Source organism: Perna viridis, chromosome 2 (genome assembly GCF_037379345.1).
Source record: "Perna viridis isolate PV_CMFRI_1.1 ecotype Kerala chromosome 2, ASM3737934v1, whole genome shotgun sequence".
NCBI classification, from domain to species: domain Eukaryota; kingdom Metazoa; phylum Mollusca; class Bivalvia; order Mytilida; family Mytilidae; genus Perna; species Perna viridis.
Window position 1 is genome coordinate 36,609,802 of NC_142446.1, and position 19,614 is coordinate 36,629,415.

At 34.8% G+C, this 19,614-nt stretch overlaps 1 protein-coding gene across 2 annotated transcripts in view; it reads left to right on the forward strand.

Annotated features, from left to right (window-relative positions):
• The window catches only part of LOC148624868 (gelation factor-like), a 51,844-nt gene that overhangs the window by 8,829 nt on the left and 23,401 nt on the right, over positions 1–19,614 (forward strand). For both annotated transcript variants that reach the window (XM_088567909.1, XM_088567910.1), the window contains exons 2-7: positions 1,294–1,483; positions 1,846–1,911; positions 3,575–3,788; positions 4,371–4,479; positions 6,020–6,180; positions 12,973–13,527. In XM_088567909.1, coding sequence (XP_088424035.1) covers positions 1,294–1,483; positions 1,846–1,911; positions 3,575–3,788; positions 4,371–4,479; positions 6,020–6,180; positions 12,973–13,527 — 1,295 coding nt within the window. The remainder of the gene's footprint in view (positions 1–1,293; positions 1,484–1,845; positions 1,912–3,574; positions 3,789–4,370; positions 4,480–6,019; positions 6,181–12,972; positions 13,528–19,614) is intronic.

Here is a 19,614-nt window from a genome sequence, read left to right on the forward strand (position 1 = left end):
TTTCTTTTAACGAATGCTCGTTGATTTATCTCAACAAATCTAGAATTATGTTTGAGACTCAATGTAAAAGAAATGACCTCTGAAATCTTAAATCATCGTAGAGACTCCATATACCCCTATATTCCAAGCCATTTTTCTACGTATATACATCGCTGTGGGAGCAAAATCACAAGTGAGAATAAGACTGCTACATGTACTTGTATCTGATAGGAGTGCATGTATATAAGAGATAATTTAATTGGATTTGGATTGTTGTACTTTGAATGCTACTATTTTTATGAACTACATGTATAATAATTGAAGAAAACATCAAAATTAGAACATAAAAACAAAGACGCCTTCGTCATTAATGTAAAGTCTAGTTATTGTAATGAGTACAAATTTACATGTACATGTACATGTATTCCAAATACCACCCACAGCATACACAATGTATATCTTCAGCTTTCTCACCCAGATGAGCAGATATATTTTGTACCTTAACATGCCTGAATTACCTTCAGGTCTATCTATACAAGATGTTACATTGACATGTTTGTAATTGGACCACCACTGATACGCATGTCAACAGACAATACGATCCCCTGGACGAAAGTGTCTTTGTCCCAAGGCTGAGTAATACTTAAAAATTGATGTAAGACTAGAAAAACACTTTTTAAGAGTCATTGAATTAGTGGGTCTCGCTGATAATAGAGGGCAGATCGCCACACTGTCAGTGTTTAAATTGGTCATAGAACATATTATAATGGATTAAACATTGATTTTCTGTTATTGTTAGAAGAAAATTAACTGAAGATTTATTTTTGATTGACAAGTCAGGACATAATGTATTACGGTTTTCAGAGATCTTTTGATAATTGTGTCGTTTATTGTATTATTTGTTCTAATTTAATATTTTAACGCTGACAGAAACCTTATTTCAGCTTAGATGTTTGTAAATATGACGTTTATCATCGCTGTTCTATTACAAATACATCGTGATAATTCATGGCCTCAAAATCTGTGTTATCGTTTAAGTTGAGTCCATCAGTAAACGTTAATTATATAAACTTAAGACTCTTCGTCATATGTAAATGTAACAATTGGCTAAACTTTTGATAACATCTTTTTTTTTCCTACATTTTCCATTAGAAGTATCAACGATTTGACAGTCAAAATTTACAGAGCTCTTTGCTCTGCCGTTAAAGACAGAGCAATTTGAAAGGGGCGATCAATTTCAGTGAACCATAATTTTTGTCGTTAGATTTTGTGTACCATTAACACCAGCATTAACACGGACTTCTATTTTCTTAGATAGTTCAGACATCGCGGATGGTAACTTAAAGCTGATACTAGCACTGATATGGCAGATGATTCTGAGATATCAGATCGGATTCTCAAACATACAGGACAAGACATGGCTGTTAGCCTGGTTCCAAGCCGTCCTCCCTAACTGTAAAATCAATAACCTCACTACTGACTGGAACGATGGAATCGCTCTCAAGTAAGTACTTACCAGTTCTGGATTATGATACATATATGAAGTATTACTTGGCTATAAACATGCATGGATCACGGGAACTATAAAAAAGTGGATATAGCATGCAAAACTTCGGAAGTTAAATTTCAGGGGTCTCTGGTACTAAACAATAAGAGAAACGGTACATAAGAAATATGTTAACTATAATGAACGGATTCCAATGCAAGACAAATCATGCAGACAGTTCATTAGCGTTATAGTTCACAAATAAAACGACTAACGACTGATTTTTCATTTCAATAACACTATTCATTTGTGTTCTTCCTCATGTCCTGTTTTTAATTTGTTCTCAGAGACCTGTAGAACAGTTGTTTTCTTCATTTCAGTGCTTTGCTTGAATTCTGTATGCCAGGGCTTTCACCCAAGTGGATGTTTATGGACCGGAATGACAAGTAAGTACAAAATACTGTCATTTGACGCTCTTATGAATTGAAAGTAAAACTACAGTATGATAAAGATCTGAATGTTTGAGTTTTACCACGAAAATATATTTCTTTTGAAAACCTGAAACTAGGTCACAAGCACCAAACAAAAGTTGAAAATTAATTCTGTTTAATATGAGGATATTATAACCTGCATGGTATATGAAGACGTAGCTTCCCATCAACATGTCAAAAAAGTGATCAAGGTGACCAAGATTCGAGGGGAAATCAAAAGAATATAATCCAAGGATGAAGACTAGACATGATAAACAGACACACACAACAACAACAAAAAACACAAAAGAAGCAAAAAAACACGTACAAGGAAATAAAGGTAAACGAGCAAGTTTAACTTGGACTCTACTAAAATCTGGGCGCATGGACCAGGTGCATTATAGGTAGGTAAGCATCCTCTGGTTTTCTAGAAACAAAGCCAAGTTGCTCATTAAATTTCAAGTTCGGGGTAGACGAAAGGAGAAAGGAAAACTATGACACGGGTAAAAAAGTAGGTTCTCAATGTACAGATGGATACACCATAAGGATCCACGAGTTCATGATGACGACCTTATAATTTCTAAGTTGCATGAACAGAACTAGCGCACAGAGTAAATTAGGTTTGCAAAAGCAGATGCAAGCGCACTGTTTTTTTTAAAGTTTGTTTCTATTATACACATTTAAGCATGTTTGAAGTAAAGTTGAAATATGCCTATCTTGCTAAAAGTGTTGCTTTCTATACCAAACATAACAACATTTGCATGGCAAGAAACGAGCAACAACCGCAGAATTGTGTGAAGGGAATTCAACAATGTTTTTTCTTCTCTCCCAATTCTTCCAAATGATCAAGTACTCGACTTAAAGCTTGTCGATAGCAACAGAAAAGCTTAATTAAAAACAAACTGCAGTTTATACTTGAACGATCAAATACACGCCACTCAGTAAAACTTTACTGCGGTACAAATTTATCCTTTTAACAGATTTAATGTACATTATTGTCATCTATTCAGATACTAATGTGATACGCTTGAAATCTTCACGGTCAAATCTAAGAATCAGATGGCAAAGTAGATTTAATGAATTTGATGGTTTGTTAAAGGTTTACAATGTGTTTAATTGAGCCCAGAAACATATACCAGCTGACATCTTTAATGCCGCTTTACAAAAATGTTTAAACTTTGGAAGTGAAGTTGGTACTATATTTAATTCAAAAGTACTTAATTATGTACCTAAACACCGCAAGGGTTTTCCGAAGGAATTTCCGAGGACTGATTGCACACACGAGTGCACACAGGGTTAAAGGCCAAGTCAAAAGTGTGCAGTTATATTTTTTTTTATTTACAAACATACAATTTATAATTTGAACATATTTACTTCAATTCATGGTACAAAGCGAACATTGTTACTCACAGAATCTTCATAATCTTTATAGTAAAAAGTGGACACCTGAATAGTAAGAACTGGAGTAAAATACTCACGGATACAAAATATTGTACTACAAGATCTGAAAATGAAAATGGGGAATGAAATTACTATAACCGTATCTATATTTAGATGTTTTCGTGGCATGCATACTTGTTGAATAATTCATATGATAAACCTCCTAAACTTTTTTAAAGTTAACCCTTATTGTTTTCAGAGTCAACAATTGTCTTTATGCCATGCAGCAGGCAAGAAATCAATTCGGAATACCTCTTATATTGCGTGCGGAACATCTCGCCAGTACAGAGCTCGATGAGATGTCTTCAATAACATATCTCTCATACTTCATTAAAGTTGGGTCTCCTGGTTACATTGCTACATTACAAAGAATTCAACCCCTTGTTCATAATGTTCCAGTTTTCAACTTCACAGTAAGGGCTTGTTAACTTTAAAAATGGTTAAACCTGTCAACTGTCAAAAGTTATGAATTTTTCATACGACTAGAAGTTTGAACAGTTTTAAAAAAGCACTGACTCCTATATATATAATTTATCAAAATATGCAATCAGTTTATCTTATAATAGTCGGGTTGCATATAACTTAAAATAAATACTTGTTCCTATTTTGCTTAGCGATCGGTATATAATTGTATGTAAATCCTTAAACTAGCAGGGTCTAAATAGAGTTTAAATTTGTTTTCTTTTCGTGGTCAGCCAGATTTGTCAGTCTAGCTTTCATCGGATTATAAGAAAAATTGAAATTAAAGAACACCAAAAGCAAAAAACAAAAATACAGAAATGCATTAAAAATAATCAAAAATTAAATTGTGTTATAAAGAATTTTCCAATTTGTCGTGCACTATAAGAAAATACATGTTCCTGTGCATAACGAATGGTCATAATTTAGTAGGAGGAATTTGTTCTTACACACAAATTTACATGCTTTACTGTAGTTAAAATAATTTGTTAGATTTTTCGGAATGATAATGCCGAATTTCGTTGCCTTATTTGTAGACAGATTGGAATGATGGCCGTGTTTTGACCGAACTGGTACAAAATCTCGGTGCCAGAATATCTGACACTTCTGACAGAAGAATTTCAAGTATACAGAGACTACAAGAAGGTAAGAGAGGAGAATGAGTAGTTTTTTTTTAAATAAACAAAAAAAAACAAACTTAATATACATATGTATTAGGGTACGACAATTGTTTACACTATTTTGTTTATACAAGTAAGCTAAAACAAAAATGAGTTTACACTGAAGAGGCTGCAACAAATTCAACTTATCAGATGGGAATAAAACCTTTTAAGTATTGTAAGCTATAAAATAGTCGGTGTTCTTGTACCTGTACAACTCGTAAGAAAGGGTAAATTCATCATGAAAAAAAAAGCCATCGACTAAATTCAGTAATTCAGAAAAGGTACGTCGAACGATTTACAAGGTATACGTGTTAATTTTATAAGTAGAAGAAAGGTTTCAACAATGGCTTGGAACATTGAGAACCAGCAATGGCGAATCCAATTGGCCTTAGGAAGTGATTCGCTCCAGTGAATTTTAATTGTTTTTTTCTATATTATCAGCCAAATTTTTATAGCATAAGGGAGCTCACACCCCACCCCACCCCCGCCCCCCAATCCGCCTATGCTAGGTCAATTTGTCTAAAGATTTATCTTAAATGAATACTACATGCATGTGCATTATTATACTTCAGAATAAATTGATAAAGTTGAGCCTTTGAACTCTGTATAACATGAACAAATAATAAATATTACAGTTACACATTAAAGTAAGGTTAATTTATATTAAGCTAAACTTTGATAAAATTAGTTCGTAAAATTTATAAAAAGTGTATAACATTAATGCAACTATCAACATAAGGTAGTCAGGCAAAAATAGAAGCGTCTCTTATCAATTAAAATATGTAATCCTTGGATGTAAGCTTATTTACATAATCTGTTATATAAGTTAGTCAACCAAAGAACCACATAAGCGTGAACAGGTATTTTCACTAAGTTTTAAATAGTTTATCTTATAAAATTCTTCAAGATACATCCTATACACCGTCGATTGATTTCTCCCTGAAGCGAATCACAACGGACAACTATGAACACACGACAACTATTTCTGGTCGGCAAGTTAGTTCAATTACTACTGTAAAATATCCATTCCTTTCATAATTTCGGTCATAAAATATCAAACAAACTAAACTTTTAACAATAACGTAAGTCTTATATAGGAAGGTTTATGAAGACAGAAACAACGTCTGCGATGCGCTTGACTTGAACTGCTGTCCTTTAATCTGGCCAATATTCTAATTATCGGGCCGATTGATTGCGGGGAGGGGAAATATTTTACGGTTGCTTTCACGTCTACGTTAAGGAAAACATGTGAAAGTTTTCGATTAAATTTAAGAATTAGTATACCACGGTTGAGGGTTATTTGGAACAGATTGACTGTGTCAAAAGTGAAATTATCCGTGTTCGTTTAAAATTTCGGCTATAACTGGTCACAAATATACCACAGTCTTTTCAGCATCAATAACTTCCTGAATAATAAATGGCAAACAACAAGCCTAATATGAAGGAATGAATGCCATGGATTAATGTCTACCAAGGTATTAACAAAGAAATTTCTACATTGATATTGTAAAATATTTCTACAGGGTTAGATGGCGGTACAAAGTTAGGAGTTGAGCCTCTCCTCACAGCATCGGATATAGCAGAAGAAGACCAAGAACATCTTGGTATCATGGCATATGCAGCTAAATTTATGTATATGAAACCTGGAAGTTCAACCATCACAAGTACAGCAACTACAAATGGGGTAGGTACACAACATTGTAGTTAGTTAGAAGTTTTCTTATGTTATTAATACGTTTTATACATATGGTACGTGCACCTGTACATTGTGTATATATAGCATAATTGTTGCCTCTTCTAGACTGTTAATTGTTGAAACAAACGGTGTGTTTATTTGGCTTCTTTTCGTTCAAGACTTCTTCGTGTACTTTATGGGGTTCTTTTATTCGGGAAATGCATTAATGTTTGACAATAGGCAAAATCGATAAAAGCAGTTAAAGGTCATTTTCATGTACTTGAAAGTATTTCTGCAATTTTCGAATGTTGTCTACTTTGCGACTCCTTGCTGTTATGGAAAATTTTCACACGACACCCTATGCGTGTCAAACTGTCATGTACATTTAAAGTGATTAAACACTGAGCTTACATAATTAAGTAATAATTTGTACAGAGTATCATCAAACTGTTAATGCTGAAAACAACTGAGTTGTAAACCTGTAGAAAGAGAATTATAGTATTATATCATAAAGCAAGGTCTTCGAGCATGCCAAACATTTTTAGCAATGAGAGTCAAACATGTTGAAAGAGGTTAGTAATTATTCACTCATACAAATTGATACGTGAAGTGGTTTCAGACTACAACTTGTACAATGATAATTCTTAAGACCTAGAATAAATACGAATAGCAAGCTAGATGGTTCTGTTGTCCCCAATAGAGTAAGGTAAGAGTAATATCAATGGAACCAAGGTTATAGCGGTAATCAAAAGAAGGTAATCCAGGGACAAAGACCAGACATGGAAAACAGACATACACAACAAAGAACATAAAGTAACTAAAATCATACATGCAAAGTACCAAAAACAAATGAGCAACTCGGAATCCACTAAAAACTGGGAGCATGGACCAGGTGCGCCGGTAGGGTAAGCGTCCTCTGCTTTTCTAGAAACACCCACCGAGTTGCTCATGAAAAGTCAAGTCCGGGGTAGACAAACGAGGAGAGGAAAACTATGACCCTTTGAATAAATCAGTTTTCATGGTGCAGATGGATACACCATGACGATCCACGAGTTCATGATGACGACCATAAAACTTCTGTAGTGATGATTCAATCTTGTAGCAACATAACCCTGTTCCAGAAGCCTATTTGATAGAGTTCTAGCGCGATACAAAAAGTCTGCGTAGTTTCGGCAAGCTCTGGCATAACGTATGAGTTGTGATATGAACACTCCATACGCAGGTGCCGAAGGGATGTTGCCACAAATGAAAGGAAAGTTGACAATTCTGAATGAAAAGTCATGTTTGTCGTAAAGTTTGGTCAATAGTTTTCCTTTACCATCGATTTCTAAGTGTAGGTCAAGATATGAGGCACAGTGTTTGTAGTATCCTTTATCTCAAGTTCTTTTGGATAGATGCGATGTATCAAATCCCCGAAATTAGGATTGTTTAAAGATAATACTTCATCTATATAGCGGAAACTGAGATTGAAGGATCTAGCCAGACGATATTCTTTCTTTCTGATCAGGTCAGCTATAAAGTCGGCCTCATATGAGTGAAGGAATAGGTCAGCAAGTAAATGAATAATATTCTTGATAAAGCAACAACATAGTGTTAATATTTCATTTTGATCTTAAAAATATGTAAATTTCATAATTTCATCTAAGTATTTTACTGCTTAAAACGAGAGATAGCTTCACACTAATTTGAAAAATTTTTGAAAAAAGCGGTAGATTTTATCTAGAACGTAAAAACATCACATCTCAAAACAAAATCCACCAGTTGTACATAAAATGATGAAACAGCCGTTGTTTTGATTCATCTTTATTGTCATTATTATTATAAAAACAAAGGGAAAGCAAGGTCCTTATTAAGTAATACGTGTAGTGACTTTATGTTAAATGGTTTTCAAGTGCGATGCATTCGAGTGAATCAGTAATTCCCGGTTCACGCGTTTGCATGCAAATGTTCCCTGGAACCGAAGGACTTAGATATATTAATTATTTATCCAAATCCGTCTTCAGCATCAGAATGGGTTTTGTCAATTAGTCATCGTTCGTAACAGACTTACAATAAAGTCATAAGGTTATTAGTTTTACAATCTAAAATGTGCATTACACGATCAGCATGACTGAACACCTTTAATTACACTGTGTATGTGTGCAGTTGCTGCCGTATAGTGCTTCCTCCTACATATATAGTTCTGTCGTCAAGGGTACCTTAAAACGGAGAGGAGTTATTTTACAAGATCTATGATGTTACATTAAAATCCATATTGAAATGCTTGACTTGTCGTACAATTTTGTGACATGAAGATTTACTTGGATAAACTATCTTATTTGTTGTAAATAAGATCGAATCTTAAAGAATGTATCTATTTGGTATGTCAGTTAGCACGCCATTAAATCATAAACCTTTACATATACAATGACAATCTGATACTGCTACAAATGTAATTTCATCGGGCACTAATGCTGCTGATCACATGATATACAGTAGTGCAGGTCATCTTAAAAGCATAAGACCTCCACATATTTTAAGCACCCCTTTCTTTATCATTTTTTATTTTGTTTTCTTTCGCCAGGCTTGTTTGACACGAGCAATAAATCGAATATCACGTTTTCCCGGTTTTATTTGATTTGTCCTCATGACTAAATCAGTAATGCATATAACTGTTCAAAGCTCTACCATTAAATAACTTACCCACAATGTTGACCCAAAGTATCCTTGTACTTGCGCCTGCTTAATTTTCAAGGACATTTAGTTGTACTAAAATGATTACTGATTCACGGACTCTGCCTCTAGAGTACAAGAGAGTGTGTCATTACCCATTTTCATCGTTATATATCGGTAATATAAATGAAAAAATACATTTCCCTTATGATTTTTCCTCGCTAATCATCGTAATCACAGCTATAAAAAAGGTAGAAAAAATGCCTCCTCAAAAGAATTCGTATGAAATATTTTGCCTGTGTATGTGTTTCATAGCTACAACTGGGTTTGAAAAAATATATTATCCACTGGGTTAAACGGATGTATCACTTCACTTGCATGTGAAGGTCGAAGACAACCACAAATTTAAGTTGAGGTGGGCAGTCATTAACTTCACCAAAGACCATGCCGGTAGTTGTTCGGATTATCAAATACCGGTACATGTATTAGGAACGGCTAAGGCGATAATAACGCATAAAGTAAATGCAATTGAAATCATAGTTAATACGAGTAGTACACTGTACATCTGAACAAATGAAATGGAATTTATATGAAATAAAAGAATGGAATTGTCGTAAGCAAACAATGCTGGGGGAATAATATACGGAAGAGTTGAAATTCATTTTCTTGAAATATGGAATATCTAAATCCAGGAAAACATGTAACACGGAATATACATTCTAATATACACATTTGTACATAAATGTGTTGAAATATTTTTTATTCTTATTCACTGTAAACATGCAAACTGTACATTCAAACTGCACAGAAGTGCATATCAATTATGTACATCTTGCCATACTCCACAATATCATGAATACAGGATCATAGATAGAAGCATAATGTTTGAGTGCATTCTGAGACTAATTTGCCTTATCAAGTTTAGGATATGTATGTGATTACAAAACCCTTCGGATGTTTATAGTGTTAGAACATTATGCTATGAAAAACAAGAAAGCATTAAAATTGTGGAAAGTTCACGTATGTATACATAATAATTTGTTGATGGTATGAAATATCGTTTTAGTCCTTATTTCATGCATTTTGAAATCATAAAAATATATGTTAAGATACCACAAGAGAAAAGCAAGTTAAACCTTTTTTTTTTAATTTCAAAAACATATACAACATTTGCTAAGTAGAACTCGTAGCTGAAGGCGTAGCAAATTATCATGGCTAATGGTTGTATGAGAAAAATAAATGAAATTGGTCAATAATAACTGTACCATCAGTAATTGATACTTATGGAGCACAAGAATTGTGACGAAGCAGTACAGAAAAAAATAGTCTTTCTTTACTGCATTGTCAGGGAAAATTTATGTACAGTAGATCCCTTTGAGACTGACTTTATCATAATATGTTTCATTTTAATTAACAAGTCGGCGAATGTTTCTAGAAAAGCAGAGGACGCTTACCCTTCCGTTACACTCAGTCCATGCTCTCAGTTTGGAGACCGGGTTGCTCATTTAATTTTGTTTCTATGCTTGTGTTCTTCTGGTAATTGAATATTTTTTTATTTTTGTGTGTTTATTCTCTTTGTGTAGCGGCTATCTCTGGATTGTGTGTCTATTCTCTTTGTCAAGCATTTATTCTGTTCTAATTGGTTATCATTCCAACCCTGGTTCCCTGAATTTCCACTTCTGGAATCAACACTACTTCTTTTAGTATTCTGACATCTTTTGAAAGTTATCTTTGACTAGTTCTTAGAATGTACTACTCTGACCACAGAAAGTCATAAATGTTCTATATTCGTTACAATTAAAGTTAAAACGCCAGCATCGTGACACTTTGTTCAATGTAGATTAACTTTTAAGATTTTGTTAGAACTGTTTGGATGTTTTGTCCATGAAAATACCAGAAGTGTGATAGAAAATAATCGACTAAAAGCATTATATAGCAAGCTTATAAACTTAAAAAAAAAAACATTTTGATTGGAACAAAATCTTACTACTTTGATAGAATTCATTTTTAAATCTAAATGAATGCATAACAAGTAAAAATTGAATCGTTAAATAGCATTACAAAATAAAACAAGAGGGTCACAAGGGCCTGAATTGATCACCTGTTCAGTATTGAAAGAATTGGCATATTCAACTCTTCATATCATTATGTATTTATAATCAAAATATTAATAGTGAATAGTGAAATCTGTACTAATTAAGCAACTTTGGTTTACTGGATAACGGGAAAAACTGGAAAATCGTCAAAAGTGCATTTTAGAGGAATGCTACTCCGTGAAAAAATAAACGGTTTTCTGAAAATTGCACCAAAGACAGATCATATTATACTGAACTTTTTTTAATATCCATCAAGGGCAATAACCCTAATAACGAATGATCCAACAACTTTGACCCAATGGAGACTTTTGTACGCTAAGGACTTGTTCGTAAATCTTTTGCTTCAAAAAGTTATGTTGTTCTTGGTTACATATCCACATATTTTTCTAAAACATCGCAGAAGGACAAAGCGTGCTATACAGATAAGTAGGTTTGTGATAAATTGTGTTTGATTTATTCATTTATATCACATTTGGAGGAGCTATTTTTCATTAACAAGTAGGCATTCCATTGGGCACTAACTGTGCTGTCTCCTAGCCGACTTGTTTTTATATTCATACGAGACTTAATTCCTTATTCAGAAGAAAAAGAATAAAAGATACTGAATCATTTAACTTCACATACAGATATATTGATGATGTATTATTCATCAACAACCCTTCTTTTGGTAAATGGTTACGATCAATATATCCACCAGAGCTTGAGATAAAGGAGACTACAGAAACAGCCTGTCCTGCGTCTTCTTCTTTTTTTTTGACCTTTGTCATCTCAGCACTAAGATTTATGATAAAAGAGACAACTTTAATTTTAATATCATAAACTTGCCTTACCTGTGCAACAATATCCCTTCATCTCCAGCATATGGTGTTTATATTTCACAATTGACTTGCTACGCTAGAGAAAATACTCACTACTCTGAATTCCTTGAACGCCATAAACGTCTGCGTAACAAACTCCTGCATCAGGGGTATGAGGAAATGCGTCTTAAAATGTCTCGTACAAAATAAATTCTTTTTTTAATACCAGTCCTTAGTTGAAAAATACTTAGTATTTTCTAAAACAATGAGTAATGATTGTTTTTGTAAAATGTTCTTTGTGCTGATGTGACTGTTGATTTAGCAATTATGACAATAGCACGCAAATGCTTTTTGATCACTATTGGTATTGCCAGGCCGCAATGGAAGAGGGAGGTTCAGCGCCCTGTAAAACCTACATTTAACCCACCATTTCGCCTGAAGTACCTGTACCAAGTCGGGACCATTGCGGTACCAGCTGCTCCGGTGGTGTAATATCTATTTGCCATATTTATTTTGGACTTGACTTGATTATGAATCGGAGTATTGTTCGGTATTTTTTTTTGGCCGAAAATTGCAAAAAAACGTCATGTTTTGCCTTTCAAAAGCAATAACTCCTAGGAGTCTTCCGACAACTTTGACCCATGGAGACGACTTTTGTAGCCCTTATCAGAAGGGTGATTTCATCAATGAGTTTATTATCTATCTATTATGGTTTGAAAGATATTGGTTGAAAACTAACCGAAACAATCATATTTCGCCTTTCAATGGCAATAAAACTAACAAGTAGTTTTCCGACCACTTTCACCTTACAAAAAACTTTTGTAGGCCTTATCATAAGGATCATTCATCAACTAATTTTTTTAACTATTATAGTTTTCACAATATTAGCTTAAAACTGCAAAATAAACGTCTTTTTTCGCAATTCAAGACCAATAACTCTAACTGGGAGTCGCCCGATAACTTTGACCCAATACAGATTTTTGTAGAGCTCTTCAACTGAATATGGAAAGACTTAATTATATTCCAATAATAATCCACTGAGTGGTTTCTGATGATAGCTTTTTAAAGACTAGTTAACGACAGACGTCGACGACGACGGACGCCAAGTGATGACAAAGGCTCACGTGGCCTTTTAGATCAGGTTAGCTAAAGTAACAGTTGTTTATCAATGACTGTTTTAAAAATTGCATTATCTCATAAAATTAGAATAGACTTATTTTAAAAATGTATATCTACATTCATCTTTTTATTTTAAGGTGACAACTGTGTACGAAGAAGAGCGAAGGGTAACAAAGAAAAGTGTTCCAAATACCTCCCTGTCGTTTTCCTCAGTTACAAAAAATAATCTTAATGGAGATGTGAATACTTACATAGACGGATCCTTATCGCCACCCTATTCAAGGGGACTGGGTAGATTTTCACGTAGCTTAGACAATAAATTATCTCGGCCTCTAACAGTTGACACGAGTACGCATTTTTCATCGAAGACATACAGTAGAGAAAATGATCCAACATATTATTCAACTAACCGATATGGTACAGGAAATGTATCAACGAGTTACTCTAGCAACAGATACAGTACAGGGAATTCGTCTGGTTATTCAACCAATCGGTTTAGTTCTGAAAATGGACCATCTTCCTTTACCTTTAACAGCAATCAGGATATAACCGATGATTCGTTTAGTTTCGTTCGGATACCCTCCCTTAGGAAGGAAAAGGGCAAAAAGTATAAAACAGACACACTAGAAACTGCCAGTAATTCTGGAGTCAAAGTGGATACTTATTCTGTTGGAGTGATAATTTCAACTACGGTAAGTATACATGTACAAGAACTGAAATTTAAAAAAAAATAGATATTAAGTTGCCATGTTGCTGAAGATACATTTTTTAAATATATACGTACATTTTGTTTAAAAAGTCTACTTATTTGTGATAAGACACGAATCTTTTTTATTACCGATGTCTGACTAAGATTTAACTTTTTTTTTGTATTTAACGAGGTCAAATTTTAACCATGCTTCAGCATGAGATAGCAGGAAAACATGACAACCAACTTCTTTTTTCATTTAAGAAAAGTTAAGAACGATCGTCAGTGAGCCTTTTTCTTTATTTTTTTTAAATGAAACTAAAGAACGAGAAATGATATCGGTTGAAGTCCATTCGGCGATTGGCAAAACATTCTGTACGATTTAGAAGAAATTAAAATGCGATCAACATTCGATATAAAATGTTTATGATAAATTTCCTAGAAGTGAATTGTTGTCATGTTGCACATCGTCGTTACGTATCAACCGATAATATAGGAATAGCAGCATCAGTGGAATGGAAAGATCAATCAAATGTTAAAATGTTCAAGGTATCTTTATCTCTTGCCTTTTGAGACTTATTGTGTACGATAAGTTTTATGTATCCTGATGTCTTCAGATGGTCTCAACTTTCCCGGTATGTACGCTGAGTAAAGATGCCCAATCTCCTACTCAACTATTCTAGGCGTTCAGCGGTGCAATGTCATAACAAACAAATTGAAGTTCAGCATTGTACTTTCTCTAACTAGTGTTTAGTGTAATTCCTAGCCATCTCTACTGTTTACTGATTGTGTCTGAAATACTCTGCAATCCACCTCTACTGATAACACGCTTTCACACTAACCTGTCCCTCAGGGCGCATGTGTGCAGCCAAAACCGCTGCGTATACTTCTGCATTTTTCGTTACTAGTAAAGAGCTTTTACATGAAAGTGTCCATCTTCCTAAGGGCCTGTCGATATTTTTGACTGTGATTACCATTTCACTTTGTCTGGTGATTAATGTTGTCTTAATATATTCTGGAAACACCAGGTTTTTTGTACATGTCTGCCTTGACTGTCCACCCCTATCCTAATAATCCATCATCTGTCAAGATGTCATTGTTCCTAGATTTTGTTGTATAGCCTTTCTCTCTTTGTATGGTAAATCATAACTGCCTTTTCTTCGTCCCTTTTAATTTTATCATCTAAGATCCATCTGTCAGTTTGCTCTAGACTTTATGATATAATATATGATATCATGATACAAAACAAATGACCACTTGCACAGAAACAAGTCAAATTAAGAATTTGGAATGCACGAAACGCATCCAATACTTAACAGGGCAAACGAATTGTTTACGTAATGAATTTAAAAAAAAAATCATCTTTCAGAAAAACGAGTATGCCACGAACGGCTGTCCGCTATTCGTTCGTTACAAATATGATACATTATCTCAGAGTAGTGTACATTATTTCCGACATTCTGGGGGCCGCGAAAAAGTAACATTATCGCACTCGGTGTTGATTTATGACTTGTAAACGTCTAAATCCTTTAATGAATGAATCTTCGGATAAATCTGATGAAACCTCCACAATCACTTCTTTAGTTGACGCGCACGTAAACAAACAAATGTAGGCGTTTCGAATACTTACGTGTTCATCTTCTACGTTCATTACCCCAGTAAAGTCGATGCCAGTTACAATAAATGGGGGTGCTTCAAGCAAATGCATTTTAGGCGAAAGCGGAGAATCTGGTTTCGGATAAGGTGTTCCATTCACTTTACGACATATTACGCATTTTCGTATCACTGTCTGTATGACTTGGCTAATACAAGGAATCCAATATTTTTTTATGCGAAATTGTGTTCTTTACTCCAGAATGTTAAATACTTTTGTGTGCTTCTCTGACTATCAAAATTGTAAATGGTACATTTGAGGCTAGTAATATGGGAAATTTTCTAGCCTTTGCTATTGGCGCGTTTTCCATTCGTCCTTTAAATCGTAATATTCTGTTTTCGTCGAAAAATAACTTCAGTTGACACAGTCTCGGTAAAATCTTGGCTGCCGTCTTTCTTTTCTCGTTTGTCTACGTAAAGCTGATAAAACGGAACTTGTGTCCCTATTCATTTTCAATTATGGGTACGTGCTTTTTGCAGTTAACCATTTCGGCCCATACTTCTATAACGAGCTTACAATGAATTGTTTTGCACCAATGCTTCGCCTAACTAAATCCGCGGGATTGCAGTTTGTCATACAATATTTCCTGTTGTAATTGGTTATCAATTTCTTAATCTTCTCAATTTGATTCAAAAATACTCCCCATTTGTTATATAAAGGATATCGCTACAAAGTATAATAAGTGGTAGGGTTCCAAGATGGAAATAACCAAAATAATGACGTTGACTACATAAAACAACAGAATAAAATAAAACAGTCCAACTCTTTGATAACGTTCTCGAGCTCAATAATTCTAAGAGTATCTAGAAATCTTCCATCTAGAAGAAACAACGTGATCATCGGTTCATCTGATTATCTTGTGATTATAATACAGACAGGCTAACGATTCCGGCAAACGGAGTTCTCATTCATTAGAACAGAATGCTCTTCCCCTAAATCTCATTCTCCGGTTTTCCATTTTCTCCTTGTTGAGGGTAACGGTAGAAAATCTCTCCTCCATTAGGACCAGAATATCCAAGCAAGTGCGTGTACTTGTTTCCGTTGAACATGACATGTATCTCAACTGACCCTTAGATGAAGTTCTGCGTCATGAGCACCCTGGCGTGAATATAAACGAATTCTGGGTCTGATGAAATTTCAGACATCGGCCATAAAAATTCTTAGGACAGAAACATGCCAAAGCTTTTGCGAGCATCGTAAAAAGTTGATCTTGCATATAATGGATTTCCATTCTGTCCTAGTCATTCTAATGTGGTTCTGAATCGGTCCATGATTGAACTGAAGATCATCTACAGCACCAACAAAGTTTGTTATCTGGTCTAAACGGCAAAGTTTTACTGGACCACGGATAGATGTATACTTATATCTCAAGAGGGCGTCGATAAAATGACAATGAAGTGATTTCTTCTAAAACTTTGATGTAAACTCCCCTCAGACTAGTTTGATTTGAAATGAAGCGTTTTAGCGGTTTTGATGTTTTGAGCCAGTGTAACACGATCTTGCAAAGTGATTTCTTTACAATCGAGAGCGTTTGGAAGATGATGCACTAGTCTGGCTCCAATTAATACAGCAATTAACTCCAGTTGAGGTAATGTTAATTCTATCACGGGAGCAACTCTCGTTTTTGCCATTTTTAAAGCTGTGTAATGCTCGTTTAAAAAAAAGCTACTGCGCTGTAAGCTTTCATACGCTTTTCGTCCTGTACGCTTGATGGTATTTTGTCAAAATTAAATTTCGCTCTCAAGTATTTTGTAGTGTCTTTGTGTTTGGTGTAGGTGCTTTAACAAGACAAAACTCAAAATAGATGGAGAACAAGTCGCACCGAAAAATACGGATCTAAATCTGTACGTTGTCAACTCACTTTCGTCTGGGTTACTCAACCATAAAAATATCGTTGCATCGCGGTCCTGGTCATGTAAGCTTAGTTATAGGGATGCTTTCTCGATATCTGTAGCTGTAGCAACGAAATTTGATTTAAATATGATTAGTAGTTTGGTCAAATCGTTTAATACTGTGGTGCTTTAATAATCATTCAGACTCGTCAAATTTTATGATTGTCTGCAACTTCAATTGTACACAATTCTAATCGGTGTTGTGCTCGAGTCTGTCCTTACTGGCTGTTGTGGAATATAGTGTACTATTTGGTACTGTTTTCTGGATTTTCAACCTTTTCTACAAAATCCTTGCTTTCCTACTCCTTGATGATCTTTTCGTATACTTGTGACATGGCTGACTCTTTGCTCAGTCGTATAATGATATTTACGGTTCTACTTTTTGCGATAGAGAAATTCTCCGGGAATTTGATCATGGTCAGCTTTCCACAGAAGTTAACTACTTCAGGTTTTCTCGAAATCGGATCAACGAATTCTGAAGAAATGTAAAAAGTGTCATTAAACGAAGTTACATCAAAAACGCAAGGAGAAACGAAAATTCTCAAAATACTTTTTCAGTTCATGGCAGCTGAAATAACACAGCAAACATTCGCATGGAATGTTCTGGACACGAAGGAATATATGGTGTATTACTTGATAATACATTTAGTTTTTCAAAAGGCACTCAACAAGCATTGCAAACTGTCGTATTTTATACATATTTTTTTTCTGAGGAAGTTGCGGTGAAGCGGATATATAAGAGTCGGATCTAAAGTTCAAGAAAAAAATTCTTTCTGTATATAAGTCCAAATGAATAAAACAAAACAACATATAAACGGATTGCAATCGCCTTTTAGTCAGTGAATTCAAAAATACTCCCCATTTGTTATATAAAGAATATCGCTACAAAGTATAATAAGTGGTAGGGTTCCAAGATGGAAATAACCAAAATAATGACGTTGACTACATAAAACAACAGAATAAAATAAAACAGTCCAACTCTTTGATAACGTTCTCGAGCTCAATAATTCTAAGAGTATCTAGAAATCTTCCATCTAGAAGAAACAACGTGATCATCGGTTCCTCTGATTATCTTGTGATTATAATACCGACAGGCCAACGATTCCGACAAACGGAGTTCTCATTCATTAGAACAAAATGCTCTTCCCCTAAATCTCATTCTCCGGTTTTCCATTTTCTCCTTGTTGAGGGTAACGGTAGAAAATCTCTCCTCCATTAGGACCAGAATATCCAAGCAAGTGCGTGTACTTGTTTCCGTTGAACATGACATGTATCTCAACTGACCCTTAGATGAAGTTCTGCGTCATGAGCACCCTGGCGTGAATATAAACGAATTCTGGGTCTGATGAAATTTCAGACATCGGCCATAAAAATTCTTAGGACAGAAACATGCCAAAGCTTTTGCGAGCATCGTAAAAAGTTGATCTTGCATATAATGGATTTCCATTCTGTCCTAGTCATTCTAATGTGGTTCTGAATCGGTCCATGATTGAACTGAAGGTCATCTACAGCACCAACAAAGTTTGTTACCTGGTTTAAACGGTAAAGTTTTACTGGACCTTAGATGTATACTTATACCTCAAGAGGGCGTCGATAAAATGACAATGAAGTGATTTCTTCTAAAACTTTGATGTAAACTGCCCTCGGACTAGTTTTTCGATTGTTGGAATATCAATCTTCCTTCCAAAGAATTTTTCATCGTGGATTTTTTTTATAATCTAGTGTTCAGACGATTGGTTTTCAGTTCAAATATGCAATTTCTGGTCTCTTAGTGGGTGGATTACTTCACACAGTTGAGTAATGCTCACAATCAGGCTTTTCCAGGTCACATAACCTTAAATTCTCGCAGATCCGAATCCAGATTTAGACGATTTCTGCCGCTTAAGGGCTTGGCAGTGTTTGTGTCCTGCAGTATAGATTTCAAAATTTGTTCAGGTCCGTTTGGCTTGTCACTGGTTAAAAGTTCTGCTTAGTGTATTGTCTTGGTGGCAGTCTGAAGGATTCTTGTCCGTAGGGATTTACTTCCACTTTTTCGGATACGAGAATTTACTGATTTTCAATTCTATTTGCCTCATAGATAGATAATCTCTTCGTCGAGAATTTCTCTGCTATCTGTGTAGAACTAAACATTGTCAGTTTGAATGTTTAGTCGTTCAACAGTAAATTATGCTTTCTCTGGATCAAGAACTGCAGCACAAAGCTCTTTTCTTGGATCGGAAAAGTGATTCCAGCTTGAGGGGCCACTTTAGTTTTTCCAATAATAAATCCGACATAGTGAGCTCCGTTAATGCTTGTATACGTAGGTATGGTTCTGCATGGTTATCATTTATAATTTTGTACATGAATTTGATAAAGGACTTTCATTTTGAATGGTTTCTTCCAAAAAGACATGCGTCCAAAATTGAGCACTGTGTTTAGCTTGAGATTGTTTTAGCTTGTTGGGCAGTGGTGGTCTGGGTGCCTAAACTTACCTAGATTTTGAATGCTATCGTCTGTCCTGGTTGCTTTGATGTAGCCAGGCATTTACCTTGCCTAGATAGCAACG